General features: G+C 39.9%; 1 protein-coding gene across 3 annotated transcripts in view; it reads left to right on the forward strand.

The window, feature by feature from the left end:
- Positions 1 to 12,526, forward strand: part of KLHL2 (kelch like family member 2) — a 138,737-nt gene that overhangs the window by 122,448 nt on the left and 3,763 nt on the right. For all 3 annotated transcript variants that reach the window (XM_043972572.1, XM_043972573.1, XM_043972570.1), the window contains exons 12-13: positions 1,778 to 1,906; positions 2,320 to 2,460. In XM_043972572.1, coding sequence (XP_043828507.1) covers positions 1,778 to 1,906; positions 2,320 to 2,460 — 270 coding nt within the window. The remainder of the gene's footprint in view (positions 1 to 1,777; positions 1,907 to 2,319; positions 2,461 to 12,526) is intronic.

Raw genomic sequence — 12,526 nt, forward strand, 5'->3', positions numbered from 1 at the left:
TTAACCCCCATTGCTCCACCAAAAAAAAAGAGTTGGCAAGGACAGTAGAGATGATAATATCATAGCTCTCGAGCCCATAAGGGCTCTCAGACACTATTTTGTCCAACCCTCTCATTTTAGAGATGAAGAAACTGAGGCCCTTAGAGGTAAAAGACCTTGTTCAAGGGCACCAGGTTAGTTAATGGGCAGAACTGTTACACAGCCTAATATCCAGACTTAAACAGACTAGTGCTGTTTCTGTTATGCCAAATTCTACCATTACTGGTTAACACAAGGACCTTTTAGATAAAGTAAAGTAGTAAGTAGCAAGTCCAAATTTGGAATCATCCTAGGTTCAAATGCAAGGCTGCCATATTTCTCCCAGGCTTCTTGTTTTAGGTAAGAGCAGATTAGTGCCTTGTGTTTTCCCTTCCTCCTTGTAATGTCTTATGTAAACTGGACCAGGTTTTATTCAGCATTGTTTTGAAATTTTCTCCATTTGACTTAAAGCATAGGAAAAAGCACCTTTTCCATGGTGCTAATCTCCCTCCTCATGGAAAAAAGTCTAATTAGTGAACTTTCTATCATCCGCATCATCAGTGAAAAGATATGTTGCCACCTCTAAGACAACAGAACCTGCAAGGCCTCCCAGGATGGATTTTTATCAGTAGTATATCAGTTCCATGCAGTGGATATTTTATTGATTACCAGCCATGGGCAAAACAAGACAAAATACAACTAACACTAGCCCTTGGGAAGGATGTTCTATCACGGGTGACAATATAGAACTTTAAGGTGTGCAAAGCACTTTACTGATATGATCTCATTTTATCCTCACAACCATCCTTATGAAGAAACCGAGGCAGACCCAGGTTAAATAACTTCGTTAGGGTCACACAGTTTAAAAAGTGTCCGAAACAGGATATGAACTCAGGTCTTCTTGATTCCAAATTTAGGCTTAATCCCCCCATCCCACCTAGGTGCTATCCACAGATCATTATTAGTACAAATCAGAATATGGTAAATGCAAAGGAGATAGCCAGACAAAGCATCATGGGATATCTGAGAAAGGGAAAAATTTCCTCTGGCAGCGATCATATCTAGTGCTGGCAGTGCCAGAGGTGACACGCTGGGCATTTTTGATGTGGGGGATAAGGTGCTTGAATGCACCGAGGGCAAGAGAGAGCAGGACAAGATCAGAAGAAGAAGTAATCCAGTTTGGCTGGAGCATAGGGTGCACAGAGCAGAGCAAGTGAAAGCTGAAAGTTTGGGTTAGAGCCTAATTCTGGAAGTCTTTGAAATAGCGCCAGCCCAGTTCATTCTGTGTATAATATGTTTGTATGTATCTTTTGCATGCTCTCTCCCCTTTTAGACTGTGAGCTCTTTGAGGGCAGGGACCGCTTCTTGCCCTTCTTTGTAACGTCAGTGCTTAGCACAATGCCTCGTCCATATAGTCCCTTAATAAATGCTTGTTAACTGCTACCTCGTCCAAGATTCTTGGACAAGTCATGTATCCTCCCTGTGCTTCAGTTTCCTTATCTTTAAAATGACTAAGTTTGACTAAATGGTCTCTAAGATTACTTCCAGCTTTCCATCTCTGACCCTTTGACCATCTCTTCATCTATAAGAAGCGGGATTACAATTAGGCAGTGCTTTAAAACACCTCATATGAAAATGACAGTGTACATCATCAAGGCAGAATTCATATTGCTATCAAGGGAGAAAAGTGGTCCTGATACTTTCTTAACTAGGGGAGCATCTTTTGCAAATCTGGTTCACCTTGTCATCTTGCTTCCAGGCTTGTTATACGCCGTGGGGGGTTATGACGGAGCATCCCGTCAGTGTCTCAGCACCGTGGAATGTTATAACTCGGCCACAAACGAGTGGAGCTATATCGCCGAAATGAGCACCCGCAGGAGTGGAGCAGGTAAATGCAGCCCCAAGAGAGCACCTGAACCCCAAGAGCAACTTCATGCGCATGGATGGATGAGATGATGCATTGGCATCTCTTTGTACCATCTGGGGGAAAAAATCACAGCATGCTCTTGTTAATGACACCACCTTGCTATTATATGGCTTTGCTATGGTTTTTCTCTTTCAGTTTGATGGCTTAATTTCAGAGCCGTAGCACTGGCTACTGTGGTTCCTGTGGAATTGCCGTGTCCCTTGTGCCCCGCCATGCTTATTCGTGCTTTCATAAAAATCAATCTTCCCTGCCTGTGCTATTGCCAAGGCCTGTGAATGTGAATGTGTATTTTGAGCCAGCTCTGGGGCATGGGATATTGTGTTGTGAGCCCCACTATTGCTGGGCTGCAGTTTACTTCTGTTTGTGTTTTCTAGGGGTTGGAGTGTTAAACAACATGCTCTATGCCGTGGGAGGTCATGATGGACCATTAGTAAGAAAAAGCGTGGAGGTATATGATCCCTCCACAAATGCATGGAGACAAGTGGCAGATATGAACATGTGCAGAAGAAACGCAGGTACTTAATTCCATTTAAGAGAGGAGAAGTCTTTATTCCAGTTGGCTTAAAGGCTTTTCACTAACAGGGTTTGTGACTAATTATATACAAATTCAACAAGCTCATAATGTGCCCGAGGGATGATTTTCAGCTACTAAAAGTAGCAAAATTGAGTAGGATAGTTGTCCAGTTGATCTGATGCTTATAAACAGTTGTAAGGATGGAGGAGAGGCCATAAATTAACATAATTTGGGATCTTGAGACAAAGTGGGAGAGGAAACAAGATAAAGAAAATTAATTTTGAGAGGGAACCATGCTATACCCTTCTATTTGTGTTCTGTTATCTGCCCTCAGGCAGCTTGGTGATGCAGCGGGTAGAGCTCCAGGCTGGAAGTCAGAAAGACTCCTTCCTGAGTTCAAATCCAGCCTCAGACATTTACTAGCAGTCTGACCCTGGGCAAGTCACTGAACCCTGTTTGCCTCAGTTTCCTTATCTGTAAAATGATCTGGAAAAGGAAATGACAAACTACTCCAGTATCTTTGCCAAGAAAATCCAAAATGGGGTCACAGTTGAATATGACTGAAAACAACTGAACAACTGTTGGGGTCGCAGGTTCAAACCCAAACAATGATGGGGGTTGAGGATCAGAGACATTAATCATTGACACAGCAGCACCACCTAATGTGAATAACTGTGTGCTATTTATTATTCGGGATAGCTCAGTATTTAAAGCAAAAAACCACAAAGAAATCAAATAAAGTCTCTGCAAGAATAATTCTAAGAGAGTAAGAGTCATTTTTCAACCTTTCAGCCTTGACATGTCATAACTTGTTCTACGCCTTAACAGAGCAAGGTTAATACAGCTGAGTCCTCCGACCCTGAGAGACTGGCCAAGCATTGTCTCTGGAAACTCTTGCTGCTTCAGTGACCACAGCCCAAGTATGGGGAGGGGGAACTCAGTCAGAGGGGTGACAGAAAGCCCTCTGGGTTCGCCACAAACAACAACAAACTTGCTCTGTACATATGTTTTCAAAATCTAAGTTGGTGGTGAGTCCCCTGTGCATTCATATCAGACTTTAGATAATTCTCATCATTTTTTCTCCTCATTGGAATTGTTTCCTTTTGGATCTTCAGAATTCTGTTTTTGAGTTTCCCATTCCTCTGGGTCTGACTTCCCTTATAAGAATTTTAATCTCTGGGGTACTACCTAATCTTCCTTTGTTCCTGCTCTGGCAGATTTCTGAATAACTGAAATCCCCTAACATTGCTATTCAGTATCACTATGTCAGACTTGTGATCTGTTCCCGGGACTCCTCCCTAATTTCCTCTTTCTTTCCAGGTGGTTGATAGTATACTCTAACAATGAAGTAATTTTTTTTCTCTCTCTCTAATGCTCTTCACCCAAATGCTCATTCTCCCCAACTCTGATTCCCAGACCTCCATACACAAATCTACCATTCTTATATACGGTGCTGCCCCCTTATACCTGTTCTATTGCTTTTGAACAAGGTAGACCAGAGCCATATTCCAGTCATAGATTCCATCCCACTAAGTCTCGGTGATACCTTTGACGGCAAATGAGCTTCCTTGTAGCAGCACCTCTGGTTCTCCTGCTTTTCCCCTCAAACGCTGATCATTTGTGTGTAGACTTTTGAATCCCTAGGTTACAACTGGCTCCATTCTTGAATTTTTCCCATGTGATCTCCTGTTCTTCCTTCATTGTAGTTACTCTTTTCTGTTTGCTAAATATATGTAAAGGGTTTTCTCCTTTCCCTGTCTTTATTTTAAAGACTTTGATTAGATTTGTAAGACATCTGGAAAATACAGTCCTACTCGCTGGGGCATTCTCCCCTCCTGGTGCTGTTGCTGTCTTTTAAGTTGTGGTTCAGAAATCTACTTCCCATTCTGAGGCATCATCTTCTTAACCAATTGTTTATCAAATATGCAAATCCACAAAGGTAGGAGGGCTTAGTAAGATCCATAAACATCTTGCCAGGCTGGAGCATTGGAGCCTTAATCCAACAGGAAGAAAATGAATAAGCATATATATAAAGACTTATTCTTGGGTCCCAAAAAGCAATTTCACAAATGCAAGGTGAGGGAAGGATGGTTGTTACTGAAGCTTTATATCTGAGAAATTATCTGGGAGTTTAGATGGATTACAATCTCAAACTGAATCAACAGGGTGATATGACAGTGCAAAGACCTAAGGCAATCTTGTGTGTGTTTTTTTCTTTATAAATATAAAAAATTTAAATTCTCTTCATATATATACATTTCTCTTTATTTTTTCTTATCTTCTAAAATTCTCTAGCAGGAAGCATGATGGGAGAGACAATGTACATAATCAGCAGAAAGTTAAAGAGAAGTAACAGTGCCTTTAGATCTCTGCAGTTCAGCACACTTTTATTAACTTGAACAAATGCCTAGGTGGTTTGCTTGTTGAAAATACAGATGACACAAGGCTCAAAGATATCACAGTCATGTTGAATGATACAGCCTGGGTTCAGAAAGATCTTGACCAGTTAGAATGATGACTAAATTTAATTTTTAAAAAATATATATGACAGGTATAGAAGTAAAGTTCTCAATTTGGTTTGAGAAAAATCTATTTTCCAGATACATGATGAGAAAGGCTTAACTAGACAATAATTCCTGTAAAAAAGACCTAAATGGATTGCAGCTATCATCAGGGAGACATGACAGCCAAAACATTAAATGCTTTTTGAGGCTTCATTAAAAGATGCATCATTGGGGGCAGCTAGGTGGCGCAGTGGATAAAGCACTGGCCCTAGATTCAGGAGGACCTGAGTTCAGATCAGGCCTCAGACACTTGACACTTACTAGCTGTGTGACCCTGGGCAAGTCACTTAACCCTCATTGCCCTGCCCCCCAAAAAAACCAAAAAAACGCATCATGTCCAAAACAAGGGAGGTGATAATTCCTCTACTATCTCTCCTAATCAATCAGTAAGCATTTATTAAGCACCTACTATATGCAGATAGAGATACAAAGAATGGAATAATACCTACTCACAAATAACTTGCATTTTAGCAGGGAAAACAAGAATATATTTCAGTAGGTAAATTGAACTCATTATGTCCAAGATAGATCTCATTTCCCTCTAACCCTCCGTCCACCCCTTCCCTATCACTGTGGAGAGTCACACCTCCTGGTCCCTTAGGCTCACAACCTAGGAGTCATCCCAGACTCTTCACTATCTCTCACCACCCAGTGCCCCCCATCCAAGTTGTTGCCAAAGTCTATTGATTTCATCTTTGCAACCTCTCTTGAATACGCCCCTTTCCCTCCACTGCCACCACCTCGGTACAGACACTCATCACATCACACCTGGATCACTTCAATAACCTGCTAGTGGCTCTGCCTGCCCCAAGGCTCTCCCCTTTCCAATTCGTCCTCCATGAATTTCAGCCACCAAAATGACTTTCCTAAAATGCAGCTCTGATCCTGTCCCACACCTTCTTTCCCCCAAACTTCATTGAGTCCCTAATGCTTCTAGGATCTAATACAATGTTCTGTTTGGCATTCAAAGCCCTTCTTAATTTAGCCGCCTCCTATCTTTCCAGTCCTCTAACCCCATACTTCTCGATACTTACTTCTTGATCTAGTGACACTGGTCATCCTGGTCATTCCAGAACAAGTCTCTCCATCTCTGAGCTCTGAGTGTGCTCTCTGGCTGTCCCCATGCCTAGGAGGCTCTTACTCCTTTGCTCCAACTGCTGATCTCCCTGGTTTCCTTTAAGTCTCAACTAAAGCTCACATTCTACAGAAGCCTTCCTCAACCCCTCTTAATTCCAGTACCTACCTTCTGTTAATAACTTCCTGTTTATCCTGTATACTTGCTTTGTATATATTTGTTTGCATTTTGTCTCCTCCATTAAATTGTGAACTCCTTTAGGGAAGGGACTTTTTACCTCTTTTTGTATCCTAGACTCTTAGCACAATTCCTGGCACATAGTACATGCTTAATAAATGTTTATTGAGGGGCAGCTAGGTGGCGCAGTGGATAGAGCACCGGCCCTGGAGTCAGGAGGACCTGAGTTCAAATCTAGCCTCAGACACTTGACACTTACTAGCTGTGTGACCCTGGGCAAGTCGCTTAACCCCAGTTGCATCACCGAAAAAAATAAATAAAATAAATGTTTATTGAATGGATGAATATATACATGTACATACAGCAATGCCTATACACATACATGTATATATGTACACACGTATATACCTAATGTGTACATATATGTACAGATATAATGTATATAACCTATAATGTAATATATGTGTATATGATTTATATATAAACAGATATGATATATGTTTGTATATATAAACAGAAGAAATATAAAGAAAATAAATATAAAGCATGCTTTTGGTCTTGGGTCCTCATTTTGAGAAAGAGATAGAGAATGTCTAAAAGATATTGCCCAGAATAGTGGAAGAACTAGAAAATATTATCTATGAGATTGATTGAAGAACCTTGAAGCCAAGAAGAGATAAGGTCTAGAGGGTATATGTGATAGCAGCTGCCGTCAGATATTTGTCACATGGAAGCAGTAGTTGACTTTTTTCTCCTTGGTCTCAAAGCAGCAAAGTGAAAAGCTACAAAGAGGCAGATTTTGTCTTGATGCCAGGAAGCATCTGATGTATTGACCGGTCTAGTGGCTTCAGAGCTACCTTTCAGCTCCCAGGTTATGGGGGTGAGTGTGGGCTCTTGTTAGAAAGCTTTACCCTGCATTTGGATAGTCCAAGTGGAGAGGGGTGGGAGTTAGGACAGGAACAGATTCAGGCTTTGAATTTGGATGGCACTAAATGGGCAGTTTGTTTATGTGAAGGATCACGGCATTGTCAGTCTTTTTTTTTTTCTTTTTCTGTGGCATTAAGTACATGATAGCACTCTGTAGATAAAAGGATTTTCATGAGTCACTCTTGTCAGGGGAATTTACTGTGGATTACTCATCTGATAGCAGGCATGGAAGGGAGCACCCACACCCATGACATCATAGACCCTTGAAAATGTTGAAGCATTAACAGTCCCAGGAGACATGCTCTTTTCTTCTCAGAAAAATTGTTTTTCATTATTCTGATGCCTATATTTACCATTCTTCCATAGTCTGAAATAAACTGCTAGTATAATCCCAGTGACTTTCATTAGACTGCAAACTCCTTGAAGGCAGGAATTTTCTTTTTAAAAAAGTTTTAAAATTTATTTTTAATTTATGGGATTTCCATAATATAGTATAATAATAAAAAAGATGATTGCATATGAAACTACAAATCTGTTATGGACAACTTGTTATTCATTTTAAATATATAATAAAGTTATTATGTAAATTTTTCTTTTTTTTCTTCCCTCACTCCATGTCTCCCCCTTGCCCCCAGCCCTGGAGATGGCTACCAGTATATAATAAGTGTGTGTGTGTGTGTGTGTGTATATATATACATATATATATATAATCATTCTATACATACTTCTATTTATCATTTTTTTCTCTGGATGCAGATAGAGTCTTCCTTCATATGTTCTCTGTAGTTAATTTGGGTATTTATACTAGTCAAAATGATTTATTTGCTCAAAGTTGTCCTTAAAACAATATTGCTATTACTGTATACAACATTCTCTTGGTTCTTCTTATTTCATTCTTCATTATTTTGTGCAAGTCTATCCATGTTTTTCTAAGATCCTTGAGTTCATCATTTCTTACAGCACAGTGGTCATATTTCTTTTGCCTCATTTTGTATTCCCAGCACTTAGCACAGTCCATGACATGTTGTAGGCATTTAATAAATGTTTATTGATTGACTGATTGATTGATTATGGTGGCAAATAGGAGAGTATATGGTGTCAGTAATGAGAAAACTTAGTGGGAGACAGTTGATTTCACAGGGGAAGGTATTAACTGGATTTTTATTTTAAAATAATTTGTATTGCAATTGTTTTTATATCTCCTCTCTCATTGATTCCTTTACCCTCAGCCTTCTAGAGAACTGTCCCTTCTATCAAAGAAGAAAAAAAAAGGGCAAAAAAAAAATTAGTCAAACAATTTCTGTGACACTTATGCCCATTTTCTCCCTGGCTTTAGGGGAGTAGCTAGACAGTGAAATCACATAGGCTGGGGAAATGTCCCCTTTTCTCTTTCTTGCATACGAATGAATTTTTCCTGTGGGGAAATACTCAGTCTTTAAACATCTAGGACAACACCCTATGGTGCAGAAATGTTGTAAGAGAGAAGCCTGAAGCTATGGATAAGACACCTTTCTGGTTTTTCCTTCTGGTCCCCTTTTTATCCCTGTTGCAATTTATTTGAGCACTTTGCAAACAGGTCAAAGGTTGTTGTTTTGCAAATACCCAGACATGTATTTTCTCATAAGCTGAGTTTGAAGAAAGTGGGAATAATTCATAGCCAGTTGTCCAGAGGGCATGTGTATGTACTTCAGATGCTCTAAAAAGATCCTTTCAATCTTTCAAGCAAAGATGCAGGCTCACTACAGATTCTTGTTCCTCTTTTGGGAATCTATGTTGATTTAGTAAATCAGTCTGCAAGAACCTGGAGCTCAGATCTGGATCTTTCTTAAGTTACTATTAAATTCTACATTGCCCTCTAGTGCCAGTTACTGGAGCACTGAACCTTTTTTCAGGATATTAAAAGTCACATATTCCAAGAATGGCCTCAATCCAATGTAGTCCTTTCAGATATTAACCAATTAGATGAGTGCTGTTCTATAACAGAGGAAACATATTTTGAAAATGGGACAGATGAATATGAAGAGACAGATAAAAGTGATACTGAAAGGGAGAAATCAGAATGTGAAAATCTTGATCAACTTCTTGGAAAGGAGATAGTTATAGTCAGGGAATATGAAAATGTAAAAGAACTTGGTCCCTGCCCACCTGGGGAGTCTACCCCATAGTTAAAAAGAAATTGTAAAAACTGTTATGTTGACCTGTTTATTACTCCCTCTTGTCTTTGGGTATGTACCCACCCCCAAAGAGTTAACATACAGCATATCTGATTTAAATACTATTGGCCAAAAAAAGGGTGGGGGCAGCTAGGTTGCATAGTGGATAGAGCACCTGGATTCAGGAAGACCTGAGTTCAAATCTGGCCTCAGACACTTGACACTTACTAGTTGTGTGACCCTGGGCAAGTCACTTAACCCTCATTGCCTTGCCCCCCCCCAAAAAAATTACTATTAGCCCCAGTCCCAAGGAAGCTAGCTCTGTTTTTAGGAGAAAGAGAGACATTGATGATCTTGGTGGTGACAAAGTCATTGCAAAAGAGAATCTTTTCAATTCTATCATACTTAGTTGTGTTCCAAAGAAGACTAGAAGCCTTTTCTGTGCAGGTATAAGAGAAAGACCTAAGACTCCCAGCTATTACAACACTACTAATAGCTGTAATAGAACAGGAATTGTTTGATGGCTAAACTCTAACTCTAGAACAGAAATGTTTTCTTGGACTAATTATACTTATATGGAAAATTCTTTGGAAACTTCACAGGAAGTTCTTTCTTGGCCTAATAATGAATGAGTTTTAAATAATATCATTATTGGGATACATAGGCAGATAGTTCATAAACCACATCATGTTGAGGCCATAGGGAAGCGTGGATGTTAGTTTTATCAACACACACATACATACATGCATATATACACACATATATATGTATATCTACACACACACATACACACACACAGACTCCTGACTCTTCACTAGGTATTCCTATTGATTCGAGATTGTGTTTAGGTGCAAGACAATAATCTTTCTTTTGTTGGACCCTTCACTCCTTTTGCCTTTTCTAGATTCGATATAAAAAGCAGTTCTTAAGATCCATAAATTCCTTTGGAATTGTCTTGGAGAATAACTAAGTCACTCACAGTTGATCAATGTACAGTGTTGTTACTGTGTAAAACATTCTTCTGGTTATGCTCCTTTCACCTTGCATCAGTTCATGTAAATCTTTTCAGGTTTTTCTGAAATCCTCCTGCTGATCATTTCTTAAAGCACAATAGTATTCCATGACAATCATTTACCACAGCTTGTTCAGCCTTTCTCCATTTGATGTGCATCCCCTCAATTTCTAATTCTTTGCCACCACAAAAAGAGCTGCTATAAATAGTTTTGTACATATCGGTCCTTTTGCTTTTTTTTTTTAATTTCTTTGAAATACAGACCTTATAGTGGTATTGATGGGTCAAAGAGTATGCATGGCTTTATAGTTCTTTCAGCATAGTTCCAAATTGCTCTCCAGAATGGTTAGATCATTTCACAACTCCAACAACCATGCATTAGTGTCCCAATTTTTCCACATCCCCTCCAACATCTATCATTTTCTTTTTCTGTCATATTAGCCAACCTGATAGGTGTGGGGTGGTACCTTTGTGTTTTTTTTATTTGCATTTCTCTAATCAGTAGTGATTTTGAGAATTTTTTCATATGACTGTAGATAGCTTTGATTGCTTCATCTGAACACTGCCTGTTCATATTCTTTGGGGAATAACTTGTATTCTTATAACTTTAACTCAGTTCTCTATATATTTGAGAAATGAGACCTTTATCACAGATACTTACCGTAAATGTTTTTTGTTATTATTATTAACTGTGTATTTCCCTCCATCCTGTTTCTCTTCCCCCCATTATCCTACTATCTCTTTTTACTCTGTCCATCCGCAAAAGTGTTTTGCTTTTGACTGCTGCCTCCCCCAAACTACCCTCTCTTCTGTTAGCCCTGCCTACTTTTCTTCCCTGTTGCTTCCTAATTCCATGTGGAGTAAGATAGATTTTTATACCCACCTAAGGATGTGTGTTATTCTCTCTCTGAGCCAATTTCTATGAGACTAAGGTTCAAGTTCTCCCCCATCACCTTCCCCTCCATTGTAAAAACTTTTGTGCCTCTTTTATGTGATATGTCTTCCCAATTATTTGTCTTCATTTATTTTTGTAAAGGATTTTGTAATTGTATTCATATAGTTTTAATGTATATCTTGGTAAGTGAACTTCCAGATATTGTATACATCCTATGGCAGTGTATGGTGTATTCAGGGAGGGTTAGCACTTCTGGTGTGAGGGCTTGCCAAGCCCTTACGGGGCTGTTCAGGTGTCCACTTGTCACACAACTCTCACCCCTAGCTCCAAGAAGCTGGAGCATGTGCAGTAGCCACACCCAGGTAAAACCATCCTTGCAAACAGGCTAAACTAGGCTGAGGGTACCTGGTGGGCCTCAAACCTGTTGGTGAGTTAGATGGGTTTCTACTCCAAGCATGTGAAGACTTCCCCCTGCAGAATGAGCAGATGAGAACGATTTGTTCCAATGGCCATGAAAGCAGCTGAAGCAGGTGCTTGGACATTGGTCAGATATAAAGGATGCCAAGGTCATCTACTGCACACCATGCCATCACCAGTCATCCAACCTTTTGTCCTGTCACGGGACTTGTGTGACTCTGGAGGAGAGAGTGAGGCTGACAACTTTGTGCAGCTCTGCCTCACTTAAATCCAGTTCACACACAAGTCAAAGCATCATCCTGTGATGTCATCTGTCCTCTTCAAAAATGAAGGATGAACATAAGAAAAAGATAACTGCCCTTAGACGTTAAGCCAAGAAGCTGACAACTCATATACTCTATTCTTTAGAAATAAGGCCTCCCAGGGGCAGCTAGATGGTGCAGTAGGTATAGCGCTGGCCCTGGATTCAGGAAGACTTTAGTTCAAATCCGGCCTCACACACTTGACACTTACAAGTTGTGTGACCCTGGGCAAGTCACTTAACCCTCATTGCCCTGCCCCCCCCCGGCCAAAAAAAAAAAAAAGAATTTTTGGGGCAGCTAGGTGGTACAGTGGATAAAGCACTTGCCCTGGATTCAGGAGGACCAGAGTTTAAATCAGGCTTTAGACACTTGACACTTACTAGCTGTGTGACCCTGGGCAAGTCACTTAACCCTCATTGCCCTGGAAAAAAAAAGGAAGAAAGAAGGTCTCCCACTTAGAAAAAGGATTCTAAGGTCATTCATTTTATAAACTTGCTTTTCTCCAGGGAAATAAATTATCTTCTATCATATCACCTAAATGTCTT

Source organism: Dromiciops gliroides, chromosome 6 (assembly GCF_019393635.1).
Source record: "Dromiciops gliroides isolate mDroGli1 chromosome 6, mDroGli1.pri, whole genome shotgun sequence".
Classification (NCBI taxonomy): domain Eukaryota; kingdom Metazoa; phylum Chordata; class Mammalia; order Microbiotheria; family Microbiotheriidae; genus Dromiciops; species Dromiciops gliroides.